General features: G+C 39.4%; 1 protein-coding gene across 1 annotated transcript in view; it reads left to right on the forward strand.

Annotated features, from left to right (window-relative positions):
- EMSY (EMSY transcriptional repressor, BRCA2 interacting) overlaps nt 1-15804 on the forward strand; it is a 40598-nt gene that overhangs the window by 6013 nt on the left and 18781 nt on the right. The window contains 5 exon segments of the mRNA XM_075113834.1: nt 1998-2173; nt 3301-3453; nt 6863-7122; nt 11616-11892; nt 14147-14440. Of these exon segments, the coding sequence (XP_074969935.1) occupies nt 1998-2173; nt 3301-3453; nt 6863-7122; nt 11616-11892; nt 14147-14440 (1160 nt within the window).

Genomic DNA, 15804 nt, shown 5'->3' on the forward strand with positions numbered 1-15804 from the left:
ATTATTTTTTTGTTTTACCATTACTTTTATTACATTTATTACATTTATTAATTACATATAATTACATATCATTAAATACATTTATTTATTACATTAATTTATTACATTTATTACATTACTTTTATTTAAATCTGTTTGGAAAGGCTATATTGAGAGGGAGTTAACTACGTAGAAAGACAAAGGGAGGGAAAGAGGTGACGGAGATTAGTGGAAAACAGTGTTTCAGCAGAGAGGTGGGGGGGGAAATGGCAAGAGTGAAAAAAACTGCAGCAAGCTAACCGATGACATCAGTGTCCACTGTTCTCTGCTCGATGCAGCTGCTGTGCTGGCATCAACTGGGCTGGTTCCTCCTTTCGTTTGCTTTCACAAGCTCCACGTGACTTTGAGAGGTAGAAAGGAGCAAGAGGGCGAGTGCTTACGTATCTTTGATAGTTACTTAACAGTCTTATTGTTAAGAGCTGGATCGTCAGTGTCGGTATTTTTCTTTCTTTTTCTGTGCCATGTCCATTGATTTCTGACTCCTGTAGTTCAGGTGTTATGGGGACAAAAGAAGGAAATTGTACAACTAGCAGGCTGCTTGGAGATAGCGACTGTCTGCTCTGAGACTCGCCAGCATCAGCGTACTGCTTTAGTGCTGCAGAAGGACATTTAACGTTTTAGTGTTTTAATGTTCAAGTTTAAAGAGTTAGAAACAGGCTTTTTACCAAACAGAAACAGCGAAGTTCCTTACACTTCTTTAAAGAAAGGAGAAAAAGTAATGAAAAATAAGCATTTAATTGCCAAGTCAGGATTCATCAAATCAAGTTTCCTTTTTAAGTAGTAATTCTGTTTTTAGCATTTTATAGAACAAGCATAAAGTTTGTCCTGAGGTGTTGAACCTCAGGCGGATAAGGTATCCTAATCCAGACAAGGTACAGCTGTGAGGTGCTGCATCTCTTTATTTTTCCCCGTGGTAATTCTTTGTAAGTGATGATCGGTAGTATGATATTTGATTTAAATAATTCGCTAACTCATTAGGAAAGCTGACTTTGCTAGCTTTGCAGTACGCAACATTTGTAGTCTTATTCTTGATTTTAAAAATTTATTTTTGCCTCAGCTGATGTAGCTCTGCTTATACTGTATGAATATGTATGAAGAACGCTGAAGCGTAGCAGGAGATACAGATCCCCTCTGCATTTTACAAACTAATTTGTGGTAGCTTTTGCCGTAACTTGCAATAGTTCATGTGAGAAGTTGTTTTTTGGAATATATTGATATATTAAATGGGTTGATTTGCTTAAGAACGTAACAGCATTGAAAAATAATTTGCTGTTTGGTTTTGCTGGTTTGACAAATGACTCATGTGGAACAGTCATAAACAGAAACACTTCTCCATCTAGATAAGAACAGCATTTTTTGGAACCATTCAGTTTGTGTGTAAGTACTAAGGTTAAAAGAAAATGAGAGTAGCAGGCTGGTTTCTGTTGAGGAAGGTGCACAGGGTGTATTTACATCGTTTAATGGCCTGTCACCTGGTTTGGGCCTGCTTTAATAAGTCTGAGAAACTTTTCTGTTCAGGTAGAACAAGATTTGCATTAGAAGCCAAGGGTTTTTTCCTGGTAACATAATTGTTTTCAGTAGTCTTATGAAATCTGTTGGATGTCTAGGTGTTTTTGTCATCCAAAAGTAAAGATTGTACCAACTCTACCTGAATAATAGCTAATCTAATACGGGGGGTTTGACCGTGCCATCCACAGACCTCTGGCTCTTCAAGGGCTCTGTAAAACTAAACAGTAAAAGAAGCAGCAACTCTTTAAGCTTTCTGTGGGAGGATTTCTACATCAGGTGGGAAAAATGTAAGGGCTTTCATGAAGTGAAGAAAGTTGAAGATTATTCCTCTAGTATGTCTCTAGAAACTGCCTTTTAGATTTTTGGTGTCGAAAAAAGGCACGCAAATAAGAGTACTGACTATTTTGGAAACTTGGCAGAACACTTACAGAATGTGCATTTCTCTTCAGTATGTCTGGACCAAATAGCTCTTCGGAATGGTCTATAGAAGGTCGTCGACTGGTGCCGCTGATGCCACGGCTTGTTCCACAAACAGCTTTTACTGTTACCGCTAATGCTGTTGCCAATGCAGCTGTTCAGCACAACGCATCTCTTCCAGTTCCTGCAGAAACTGGAAACAAAGAAGGTGAGAGAAAGCCGGGATTCTACTGCAATCTGTGGGAATATAGAAATAATGTCATGGTATCAATCGTTATCTTAGATTTTAAGTGTTAGATATTTAAAAAAAAATCTGAACAATTCTTATTGCACAGTATTCATAGGAATATGCAAAGAATCTCTTTTCTTTTAAAAGATGCCTTTGCAGCATCTTTACCATAAATGTGACAGCTTTGTGTTAGCACACTAGCAACTGAAATTAAAAAGAAAACCAAATTGCCAGGAAATGAGGGGGAAATTCACTGGTGAACTTGTTAAGTTCTGTAAACTATAGAAACTTGGACCGATGGCTAAAGATTTTGTAAAGTTCTGTAAGTGATGAAAGATGTTTTAGAACACTTTATTTTAAGGATGCAAGTAGGTTTTGGTGAAAATCAAGAATATTTTGTTGGGGTGTTTTTTTTTTTTTTACTTGAGATTAAATATACTTAGGTAACACGTTAAAGACTTCTTTCTCCTTCCCCTGTGCCTTTTAAATAATGCTAGTACACATTCCATCTAACTTGGCTGAATAGGCTCAAATTGTGCTTCATGCAGCTAGAGAATGTGTAACGCTTCTTGAAACAGGCTGTTTTCTTCTGGTTTTATGAGAAATTCTGGATGGTTGTGCTATTACTTATAAGGAGTAGTTTAAAAAAAGCCGATTGTTCATTACTGAGGGAATAGTTTGGTTTCTTCAGCTGACGTTCCATTGAGGAGAGGCACTAGCTATTTTCTATCAAGTTACCGATCTAGATACGGTACTTTACAGAAAAGCAAAAAGATCAAAATATTGACTTAATGCTAGACTGAAAAACAACAAAATGTAAAGTAAAACATCAGATTAATACAAATCAAAACTCTAGAATGGGCAGCACAGATTTCTGGGGGTGGGAGGAGGGGAGGTTAGATTTCTATGTTGTCTTTGAAGGCCATTAATTCCCTGGCCGTGCTTAGGTCAAACGGGGGAGTATTGAACTGTAACAGGATTGCAGAGGCAAAGATGTGGATAATGACCCAATAAGTCTTTGGCTTCCATTTCAATTGTTAAAATAGTGATAGAATAATGGGATTGTGCACTTCAGTTATATGGAAGGTGTCTTTTCTCCTCTTCAGTGGTGGTTTGCTATTCCTACACAAGTACCACTTCAACCCCAACATCTACCCCTGTTCCAAGTGGCAGTGTAGCAACAGTGAAGTCCCCCAGACCCGCCAGTCCAGCCTCCAATGTAGTCGTCTTGCCAAGTGGAAGTACTGTTTACGTCAAAAGTAAGTGAACCTAGCAACTGGTTAACAAAAGGGAAAGAAAGGGACAGTCTTGTGGCTGAAGCATGGACAGAGTTAAACACTCTGACCTTGGGCAAGTCATTTAATGCCTTCATGCCTTTGTTTACTCTAAAGAACTAATTTATTGCTTCCCTTTTTCAGAGAAATTATGTTCAGGATAAATCCACTCACTGTAAAATGCTGCAGGGAGCAGTAATGGCAAGGACAATAAGTGAAGAGTATTTTGAAAATATAGGAATTTCTGTATATCGGTGGATATCTAATTCAGCTTGTTCAGAACTTGTTTTTAAGGTGGCTCTGCTGGTTGCTTCTGCAAGGACTTCGCTCTTCCTTCTGCTTAAGTAATGCTTAGTAGTCACTTATTTGAGTTAGAAAAGGTCCCTTGTTTCCACTTTCACAGCTGACCTAGACTTTTTTAGAATACAGTAGTTTGGCAAGCATTTATATGGTTACATTAACTGTGTCTGGCCATTTTGTGATTGATTTGGAAGCAAATCTTTGTGAGGCTTGAATTCCTGGGTGACTCTGAGAACTCCATATGAAATCCCACCAGATACCCATCTTCATGTATTTAAATTTGGAAATCCAGGGCATAATGTCTAGAAACAGCCTTTTTTTCTTGCCACCCCCACTTCTTTCTTTGGCTAATAAATCGTCTAGTTCTAAAAGCGGAGCATGTCATCATACATATGCCCAGCTCATCAAAGATAGTTCTAATTAACTAATAATTAAAAATGTTTTCTCCTGTCCTTATGTGGTGTTTATCAAAACACAGGTGACAAAGATTCATAGTGGAGTTGATAAGTGCTATTTTTATGCTTGCTGTGGATACCTTTAATATTTTAAAAGCTATTTTAATCTTTATGCTACATGTGCACGTTTGTATAAACTTTTAGCTGGTCAGAAACATCACATTGTACAGAAATATAATGTTGCCTGCAAACCACAATCTTTAATGGCTATATCAACCCACGGACCCTATTACATTAAGATTTTTAATTTTTCTGATTTAATGCGCTAATCACTCAGCTTTAGTTTAAAGATTCAGGGAAAAATGTTCTTAACCTCTTAAAAAACCGAGGCTTCTGTTGAATTATTACATGGTAATGAGTATAAAACCAGTCTAGACACACGACAGAGGGATGAAGCATTATCATTTTTATTCTGTCCACCCCTAGATTTCATTTTTTCCCCATTCCCGTGCTTCGTTTTGTTCTTTTTTTTTTTAAAGGAATCACGTGTCTTCCAGAACGTGTCATGTCAGTCACCTGAGTTTTAACAAACCTTAAGGACAAACTCAGGAGGCCTGAGTTATAGTTGTGACTTTGCCACTCATCTGTTGTGTGACCTCCTCCGAGTCACAGTCTGATTGAGCCATTAACCCCTCCGTGCCTCTGCTTCCTTGCTTGTCAAGTGTGAGCTACAGTCGAGCTGTATTACCTTTTAGCTGAATGCTTGTGGAGAACTTGGTGCAAATGCAGTTCCTAACACGAAGTTACAGGAATGACATTCTTACAGAACCCCAGCAGTGAAACAGGAGATGAAATGGGCTGTACTTAACATAAAATAATGTTCTGCTAGTTTAATCTTGCTTTCTTACTTCTGTGTTGGTTTGGGTTTTCTTTCTGTGGATGAGGACCGCAGACAAATAGCTTTCTCTTCAGTATTTCTTGGTGACCCACCAAAATAACAGCTGTGTCCCAACATCCTGGCCGCGTGCGGTTTTTTGTTTCAGATAGATTCTGAAACTCCTGCACATTTTCAGTATGATCAGTGACCTCACAGTTATACGTTTGCATAGTGCACTCAGAGCAATACTTAAAAGCCTGTTCATAATAGACCTTAAAGTCATGTAATCAAATCTCTGCTTTATAGCTGGAGATCACCCCTAGGCTTGTTCAGGGCCATAAAGTGAATTGTTGATGAGAGCTTTGAAATCCGGACTCGCAGATCCGCGCTTCGTCTGTACTGCTACAGCCAGCTCAAACTATTTTTTGGAGTTCAAAGCAAATTTAAAATAGAGCCTTTGCTTCTTTCCTCTCGTTCAGTTTCCCACCTTTGTGTGGATACGACTGTCGGCCTTCTGAAGGGTACCTGCAAATGAGCCGGTACTCACGCTACGTACTACATAAGAGAACCCCATTTTTCAGAAATCACTTGCTGGGCTACTGGGCGCTTTCTTGTCCATGTTAATTCCTGCATCTTCACTTTTCGAATGCCAGACTATTTAGTTATTCCAATTAGAGATTGACCATAATTAGATCTTGACCCTAATTAGAGACTGACTGCCAACCAAGTCTGTTTGGGTTACCAGCAAGACTGCTTTTTGCCATGACAGTGTTTTTTGTTTTTAAGCCCCAGGCGTATGGAACAAGATCTTCAGTCTTGTTCTGCCTAGGGAGGCTTGCGTCTTTTTGGCTTATCTCTTTTTTTTTTTCTTTTTAATTGTTTATCACTGGCTAAGGGGGTAAGCATAAATGCTACCCAATACCATAAAGAGATTTTCAAGGTTATTAAACTGTGTCTTTCTCTAATGTATACCAATTTGTGAACCTATTGTCTACTTTGGAAAGCTTCATATGGATTTAAGATCCATTGATCATGCTGTTTTCCTTTGCTCAGGTGAATATTGGCAGCAGATTTTTTTTTAATATGTGTGCAGTAGATGATTGTGAGGAAGAATAAACTCCTTTGAGGCCAGACTTCTTTTTTCATGATTATGTATTAGGTGCCAGTTGCACAAACCACACCAAGCAAGGCAGAAGCTGATAACCTTCAGTGAGGTATGACCTTCACAGTTGAAGGTGTGTCAGAAAAAAAAAAGGAGGGATCTCAAGATGCTGTGTTGAGGCGAAAGGGAGAAGGGTGTTGTAATGATAAGCATGGCATGAAAGCAAGCGTGAAGGTTGAAATCGGGGAAGGCTACAGGAAGATAAACCTCAGTAGTCCAGCTGCTGTAAACAAAATCAGCACCACCACCACCAGCAGTGCAGTGTAAAGTTCTCAACTGAGATGTGCGTGGCGTTATCTCGAACCCCTGTGTGCGTGGTCTCGGTAGTCCAATTTCTGGAGACAGAATGAAATCCCTGGACTGGCTCATACAATCTTTTAATCTCTTAAACTGAATGGAGTAACCCAGTAACTGAATCATTTGGGTTTTGGGGGTTTTGTTTCTTTGCCTTACGGCACTGTAAGTGTGTTTTATATCAAGGACTGAGACCTTCTGTGGTGTGATACAGGTTAGTTGTGGCCATGAGATGTCATTTGTCCTCTGTTTCTTTTGGTCGTATATGAAAATGGGTATAAGACTCAGGAAGTTTGTAGTGTTTTAGAAAGCACTGAGAGCCGCAGATGGGGGAAATATAATTTAGAAAAAGTACTTCTTTTCCAGGTGTCAGCTGCTCAGATGATGATGAAAAGCCCCGCAAAAGACGGCGAACGAATTCGTCTAGTTCTTCCCCTGTTCTTCTGAAAGAAGTCCCGAAGGCAGTGACTCCTGTCACTAAAACTATCACAGTGCCTGTAAGTGGCAGCCCCAAGATGAGTAATATAATGCAGAGCATTGCCAACTCCTTACCACCACACATGTCGCCTGTGAAAATAACCTTCACTAAGCCCTCAACACAGACAACAAACACGACAACACAGAAGGTATGTGGGGGAAGCTGCCAAATGTTACTCTATTCTGGTTTTATCAATGAATAAGATGCGATGTTTGACTCTTCCTTTCTATGAACTGTCTAGCTGTTTTTTAAGGATTGCACTGGGGATAAGGTAACCCCTCTTTAAAACGAACAAAGAGAAAACCAAACTCTTGTATGAATTTAGTTCACCTGTGTGTGAAAGGACCTGGATTGACAGCCGTGGAGACTGAAGCCCTCTTTTTATCCACAGAACAGGTACAGCACAGGCAGCGGGAGTGCAAGCTTCCCCCAGACTGCCCCACCAATGTGCCTCAACCCTGACCTGAAGGGACCACTTCTAGGGATGAGAGGGGATTCAGTCTCCATGCTCATTCAATTCTTGGCCTCTCTGGTGAGACTGCCAACAAGGTTGCCAGTTAGTACCATTTGTGGTGTTGGGTTTTGTGATATGGACACTAGTCCACTGAGAACTGGATCACATAGGCCACTGAACAGCCTTCAGATGGTAACAACTGTTGGTCAAAGGTAATCTTTCTTATTTCTATTTTCCTTATTTATAATTATTCTTTGCAGTGCTGGAATTCCAGGAGAGGTGGCACGGGCTTTCCCTTGCCAAGCCTGTTGTCTAGAGACTAGGTTTTTTTGGGGTCTATAAAGCTTATTCTTGGAGCTGATCAAAGGCTGGGGGGCTTTATGTTTTCTTTCAGTACTAGTGTGCCATTTCTCATGATACATTAACAGTGTTACAGTGATCGAAATCAGCTGTGTTATTTCAGCCGGGTGTGCCCAGCTTTCAGCAGAATGCAGTGTGTGGAAAAGGCTTTCCAGGTTGAAATTTGGTATTGGACTCATTTTTAGGTGCCTAATCTATGGCATGACTATTTTCCCATGCTTTAGGAAGCATTTCAGGTGTGTCTACTCTTTTGTTCTTAAGATTTTAAAAAAAGATTAATGGCTCAGACCAAGTTCATTCTTGGTACGGTTATTAATTAAGGCAGACTTGGGAGGGGGCGGTGCTCTGTGGAATTAATTTGGCCTTGATACCGACAGACTGATGGTAGGCTGGCCACTAACAAGCATTTTTTCCAACTGTGAGGGTTCGACAATTGAGCTCAAACCTTCACACGGTTTTGTTCTATTAGTCGTCTTAATTGTTTTATGACTCTGTTTGGATTAGCAGAGTTCCCATGTCCCGAGTTTTTTTAGAAACTTTAAAAGCAAGGAAGATTAGCTGAAGTAACGTGCAATAAAGAACTTGCTTTCTGGCCTTTTCCCACTTCAGAGCTCTTTGATGCTTTCATTTGACTCACTGTTCTATAACAGTGTCCTTAATCAAATTTCATCTCTGAATACACGTATAGAAATTTGTGAGTGAGCATAAACCATCAAATAAAATGTCCTGCGTTCAATGCAGCAAATCCACAGCTGGGATAGAGCTTAACCTACCCATCTTGTGGCTCTTGTTAGGCTTGTCCTTTGTGCAGGAAGAAATTTTCTGCCTTAAACGTTTGTAGTGCTGTATTCAGTGTTACATATTGTGGTCGTTAAAGACAGTGTATGAAATCTCCAAAAGGAAGAGAATGGACTGTTGATAGGGTCTTTTCTGCAGTTGTGCCTCTGCTTGTTATGACATGGGCGTTTTAGGGTTTGCTTTATATAGTATTGTTTGACAAACTTCTTCATCTGCAACGATAGGAAAATCATCGCGTGTGTCATTAGGGAGGCATAATCGCGTTTGTGTCTGAACTTGTCACACTGCCCTCTGTTGTTGGATTTAGATATGCCAAAATACGTAACTGGGTCATTTTGGTGGGAGAAATCCCTTTTAGTAGTTTTTAAATGAAATGTCAGGCTTGTTAGACTGAAATTGGAAATACACTGTTTTAAACAAGTGCTGTTGGATAGGAGTGAGATTGTTGGATATGAATGAAATTCTTCATTTCTGCATGCCAGCTTTCTGAATTGTTTTGACATTTTAGTAGGTTGGAGGAAGATTTGTCGTAACAACTAATAATGTCACAGCTCCAATCTCTGGATTCTCTTATAATTAAGTCCTCTGTCTAGGACACAGAAGGAATCTAGCTAGTGAAGCTTCTGGCAGTCAATGGCTTTATTTCTGCAGGGACTAGGTTTTGCCGTCTCTCAAAATAGAGCTGACGGGACTAACATCAAGGTATGTTAGGAATTAGTTTTTTACCTTAATTAAAATCAACAGCAAAAATGCAACTTTTTTTTTTTTTCTTTTAATTAATCAGGCAGTCTTCTGCTGTAGATGCTGTGATGCAGTTTTGGTACCCACGATGAGGTTACTTTGATAATTTCAACATATATGAGAAAATAGTATCTCAAAAATATAATTGTTGTGGTTTGAGCTTTAATACTTCTAATTTTTTACCCCAAAATTCTGTTTTCTGGGTATACTTCATACATGAAGATCACTGAACTTTGTTCTGCTGTGTTACTTTTGAAAGAAGAAACCGAATAAAGAGACCCAAACCTGCTTAGTCACAGGACAGCAGTCATTGTTGAACTATAATGCTTTAGAAGCTTTTTTCCTTGCATGATTAAATAGTGTTATTAAGTGATAAACCTGGACCGATGGTTTTACCTCTGTATTTGAACAAAGAACAAGGGTGTTCAGGAGCTGTGATTATGCCCAGATTCATCCTACGTATCTATGCGTGCTTGGTTGAGACGCTGGGCTTGCCCTGTTGCACTATGGATTATGCAGGAAGTTCAGTGTGAATAATCCCCCTTTTTTAACTGTAAGTTGTCCTTTGTATTCCTAAATTAGTTATCCTAGGTGGAATAGAGCTGGCCCTAAAATTCAAACACCTGGGAAGTATTTCTAGTGTTAACTGACTACTTAAGAAACAGGATAAAACTCCAGAGGCACGTTGTAGCATCTCCCCACCTGCAAGCCTTGTACGAGAACCAAGCTGTGTTGTGTTCATCTCGTCTGCGTGGTCGTAGCCTAAGAGCAATTTCAGAAGGGTGACCTGATTAAATAAAGGTTAGGCAGAAGGCAAAAATGAGTGACGTAGAGAAAATGTTCTCCCCAGGGAATGCACTAAAGCGGTAGAGCAGTAGATGTGGAAACCTTGTCCTGCAGGCAACAGTCAGGTGTGGTCAACCTGCTGTAGCTCACGGAGGTAGAAAGGTTTTGGTTTTCCTCAGAGCGAGATATCAAAGGTTTAGCTAAGTAGCAGGGACCATAAAACTAAGCACTCAGAGGGAAGGAGAGTCAGAGGCAGTCATGGTGGTGAAATTTGCTGCCTCTATTCCATCCATGTGGTTATCTTTTTTTTTAATTGAAAAAAAACCAAAACCCAAACCAAAAACCCAAAATAATTATAAACTCACTCTCTAACTGCTTGATCTGTCACTTAAGTCTGTTTCTAGTGCCATTATCATATTTCTTTTCTCTATCAGCCAAGTTTTCAGTAGTCCTTGGCTACTAGTGTAAGACTTCTGCTTTGAGTTGACCCAGGTTTTCTTTACTCCTCCTGTACCTTTTTTTCTATCTGCTTTTGTTACACCAAATCATTAATAAGTTTTACTTTCCAAAGGTTTAATAAATTAATTTTTTGTGGGGACAATTGCGTTATTAAAACAGTTTCTCAATGTTCTTGCATGGTAAACTGAAAATATGTTGTATTTCTGTGCTGTGTGTTTGTAAGTACAAGGAGATGCAGATGAGCAGAATAAAAGGAATCTCTTTACATAAACAGTCCTCATATTCAGTACTTAAGAAATGCTTAGTTTTCTAGGTCAGTTGCATAAGAACAGACCTCTTCCAATGTTATAATGAATTCTGTGTTTTTCTGTGTCAGATCAGATTCATGGCGTTGTAATTGTAACTCGCTCTAGGGGTAATGTTTATTGTCTTTAGACAAATGGTTTTCAGACAGATAAAGAATTTCTTGTTACTGAGAGCACTAATTAAAGCAGAAACTGTTTTAAACCAGGTTTTTCACTGATGAAATACTGATTGTTTATAGCCTTGTGGATCAAAACTATTTCCCATTACTGACTCAGCAACTGCTTGTTAATTGTTAAAGAGAAAAAAAAATCATCTATTCTCTCATTGCCGTTTCTTGATGTATATGCAAGGTTTGGGAACGGCACTTAAAACTTGCTTGAAATTCCTTCAGTTCCATTTTAAAATGGGCTTCAGGCTTCCTGGCCCAGTTTAACAAAGCCAAGCAGTTCATTCCTCTCTGTTTGCCTTCAGACATGAGATGATTCTACTTTAATTAGTAATTGTTTTCCAAAAAAAACCCCAAACAAACAAAACCCTTCTGATTTTAAGGAGATGTATCACCACTTCTTCAAACTAATTGAGATTTTTTGTTGCCAACAAATGTGAATATGACACTCTTAATAAACACGTGTCCCTAAAACTAAATACTTCTAGACAGGTATGTTACTGAAATTTTATGCTTTTAAATAAAAGCGAAGAACAAATGAATTTCTTGTTGTTGTTTTTTCTTCTTTCAGGTGATAATAGTAACCACCTCTCCAAGCTCAACTTTTGTACCCAACATCCTTTCAAAGTCCCACAACTATGCAGCAGTTACGAAACTTGTCCCAACATCAGTCATTGCCTCAACTACTCAAAAGCAGCCAGTGGTTATAACTGCTTCGCAGTCCTCTCTGGTCAGTAGCAGCAGCAGCAGCAGTAGCTGCTCCACTCCCTCCTGTACTGCAAACACTATTGCCGTGACTGCTGTGGTATCATCAACACCGTCAGTGGTTATGTCAACAGTAGCACAAGGTATGGCTAGAACTTCATGTTTATTAAAGCTCTTTCACTTATGAATTGCACTTTGTGTTGAGAATAGCGTAGGGGAGGGCGCTGTATGTTTACATATGATGAGTAAAGCACAGGAGATATCCCAGAATCCCAGGCTGGCGGGGGTTGGAAGGACCCTCTGGAGCCCATCCCGTCCCACCCCTGCTGGAGCAGGCACACAGAGAGCAGGGGCACAGGGCCGCGTCCAGGCGGGGGGTGAATGTCTCCAGGGAAGGGACCCCACAGCCTCTCTGGGCAGCCTGTGCCCCTGCTCTGGCACCCGCACAGCAAAGGGGTTTCTCCTCATGTTCAGGTGGAACTTCCCGTGTTCCAGCTTGTGCCCGTGGCCCCTTGGCCTGGCGTTGGGCACTAATGAAAAGAAATATGAAAGAAGTCTACTGGTGAAGCTAATCCAAGATACTCCACAGTTGTTCTTGTTGAACTCTTCCCCTCTTTACTTCGACAATTAACGTGCAGATCCTCTTTTTAAAGAGAATGTGGTGAGATGATGCGGCATAGCTTTTTTTATTTTGAAAAGATTTTACTTGCAGCGTTAAAATGCTGTAGCCTCAAAACGACTGGCTTTGAGAACTGTCAGATGCATGCAAAATGGATGTTGCCAATATTTGAAGGTGGTTGCTTCTCTTAAAACCCGATTTACAAAAACACACAAAGTTAACAGCAAATCAATACAACTTATGCTTGACGTGCCTAGTCTTTAGAATATTTCCTGTGGTAACTAATCTTGATGGCAATTCTGAAATGTCTGAAAGAGAAGTGTTTACACGTTTTTAGCTGTGTATTTTATCAGCACGTCAGTTTTCAAGTCCTTAAAAATTAAGATCTGAGTGGGCCTGGATTAAGATCCCGAGGTTTCTGATTTCTAATTCCCACTATGTACGCTAGCTTGACTGATTCAGCTCCGCAGCCACCAGCTAACATTTGGAAGGGACTCAGTGAGCAGCACTTGAAAAACACTGTGCCTGACAATGACAAGTATCCAGTGGCAGTATTTTGTAGTCCATATTTTCCATAATTGTTCCATTCCACAAAAAGTTGGGCAACCACATCAAGGCTGAGGAGGTATTTTGCCTTCCATATTGCTTCTACTAATCAGGTCCTGAAGATGTTAATCTAGACAGCACAGGGGCTTCCAGCAGAACTTCATATTGTTTGAACTGTGCGTTTTTATGTGGGTTTGATCATGGAAGAGGCTATAATTCTGAATTATATTAGACGGAATATCTCTAACAGGTTTTTTTTCCAAGGCTAGTGGTGTCATTGCAGAAGATGCTGGTGAAACATTTTGTGACATAAACTGATAATCACTCCAAATGTGAAGAAAGTTAAATTCATGTATGAAAACAGCTGACCAAGGAAATGGAGAAACCATCTTAGATGATGCAGTGAGAAAAGGGTTGCTTATTTAGGTTGCCAGAGTTGTAGTTTATGATGATTTCTATCATTATCGCTGCCATCTGTAAATGTAGAGAAATAAGAGAGGAGACTTTCTTTCTGTTTTCCACTACAGCTGGCACTTGGTTAAAAACTGCCGTCATAAGACATGGACTTTGCTTGTCTTTCTTGGTGCTTATGGATGTGCAGTTTAGAATTATTGATGAAGCCAAATTTTCTTGGTAATATTGTGACAACTATGTAAGGGAATGACAGAAATAAGTATTAAGATTTATTTGGGAACTTTGCCTTTCTATCTTGCTGCAAACTTGTTTTAGTCACATTATTACTTGTAAGATCACCTAACCTATCAGCAGAAAAAATGTGTGTTCCACAGTTTTCTAAATTACATACCATTACTTGATTGATTCTCTAAAAACAACATTGCTCTCTCTAACAGGTACTCCCTTCTAATGTTAATGGTTTTGATATTTGTCATCCGCATATCCTAACTTTCTCTAGTCATGATTTTCACTATAAATATTTTGCTTTCTTGAAGCTTAAAAATCAGGCTTTGAAAATATTTGTGAATTAGTCGCACTACAAGAGGTGCAGGAAGTGGACTGGAATTGTGGTCTTTCCATTAGCTGCTGTTCTGCTGCCCACTGAAAATCTGTATAAAACTCCCTTGCGCTTCTGTTACATGGGAGCTTTTTTGACTCATGTATATCTATGCATCTCGCAGTAGTAAACGCAGTTTAAATGCAAAAGTATTTAAGAAATTGTAATATTTTTCTTCCGTGTTGCACTGTTCAATCTTAAACCATTTACTCTTTCACAGGTGTGTCTACATCGGCAATTAAAGTTGCCTCTACCAGACTACCTTCCCCAAAAGGTTTGGTTGGGAATCCAACTCAGATCTTAGCACAGTTTCCCAAACAGCATCAGCAGTCCCCCAAACAGCAACTGCACCAAATACAACAGGCCCAGCAGCAGCAGCAGCAACAACAGCAGCAGCAGCAGCAACAGCAGCAGCAGCAGCAGCTGGTGCAGTCTTCGGTAGCTCAGCAGCAGCCACAGCAATCTCAGTTGCCACCTGGCATCAAGCCCACCATTCAGATCAAACAGGAATCAGGTAGTTGGAGTTAATCTTGGGTCATATTGCTGATTGCTGCGGTCTAACCACAGCTCAAGAAAGTAGAGCAGAATTGTGTCCCAAAATGTGCATGGGGGAGCTATCATTAAGGCATAATTACTTGAGTACAGGATTTGGCATTAAACCTGGATGTAAGTAGATAGTCAAGGATGTCTTAAGGTTTTCAGCTAACAGTAATTGAAGAATTTGGTTCTTTCACTCTTGTTTGGTTCAGGTATACAGGCCATGCTTTAGGAATAAATGTTTTATCTTTAGAGACTGAAAGGTATGTAAATATCTCCAAAAGTAACATGATTTGCAACCTGGAAGACACCAGTTTTCTGAAGATCCAAGAGCTGTTCAACCGTATCAACTGGAAAAAGAAGTTAATCCATGTTTTAATTCTTTTCTTGAGTCCAGAAATCAAAACCTACTTTTGAGGTACTTGTCAAAGCAAATACAATTAGATCTGAGACTAGAAGTTGGATTGGATTTTTTTTTTTTGTGACGTTGATTCATTCAGTTGACTTTGGGCAAGTTGTGTAATCTTTCTGCGTTGGCTTTACTCTGCTGTAGAGTACAGTTTTATCTCCATATGGTGTAGTAAGAAGTAATGATAGCAAAGTCATCTAATTCTAAAGGAAGAAGTGCTATAAAAGTGCAAAGTATTTTTAAGTCCATATTTTATACAAATCATGTCAGTAAAATTATTATATTCATACAATTTAGATCAAAGAATTAAAATAGACCATAGAATGAAAAATTAAACAGCCCTACTCCTGTCCTTTAACTTCCTTTTGGATTATGGGACTATTGCCTAAGAAAAAATATCCAGTAATGAAGACAGATGAGAGGCGTCCATCCTCCAGTCACTGAACAATATTGGATCGATAAGAGCTTCACTCCTTGCCTTCTGTCATGGGTTTAGGCTCAATGTTCTTTTTAGTTAAAGTTTCTTTGAAAATACCATCTGCTACTTATTCTTCCTGGAAGATAATGAATCAATTTTCATAGAGACGGTGCTTTTTATCCAGTTCTGTGTCTGGATGATGCAAAGGCTTTGATTTCTCTTTCCTAACTTCACTATTTAAGTTTGGAGCTTACTCCATAACGCTTTTATAGTCAATGTAGAAAGGAGAAAACATGGAGGAGGATGTTTCACATCCCAAGTGGACAAAATTGTTCACCTAGAATTATTTGTGTACGTATGTAAGTGCCTACATTTAGATGGGATTAACGCAGGCTGGGTGTTTCATGGCGTTTGACCAACAAAATGCAATACATTTACCTCGTCATGGAACAGAAAGTACAATGCAAGTGTCATAGATATACTTTTGAACAGATGACGTGAATCTCTGTGTTTG

This window comes from Phalacrocorax aristotelis, chromosome 1 (genome assembly GCF_949628215.1).
Source record: "Phalacrocorax aristotelis chromosome 1, bGulAri2.1, whole genome shotgun sequence".
NCBI classification, from domain to species: domain Eukaryota; kingdom Metazoa; phylum Chordata; class Aves; order Suliformes; family Phalacrocoracidae; genus Phalacrocorax; species Phalacrocorax aristotelis.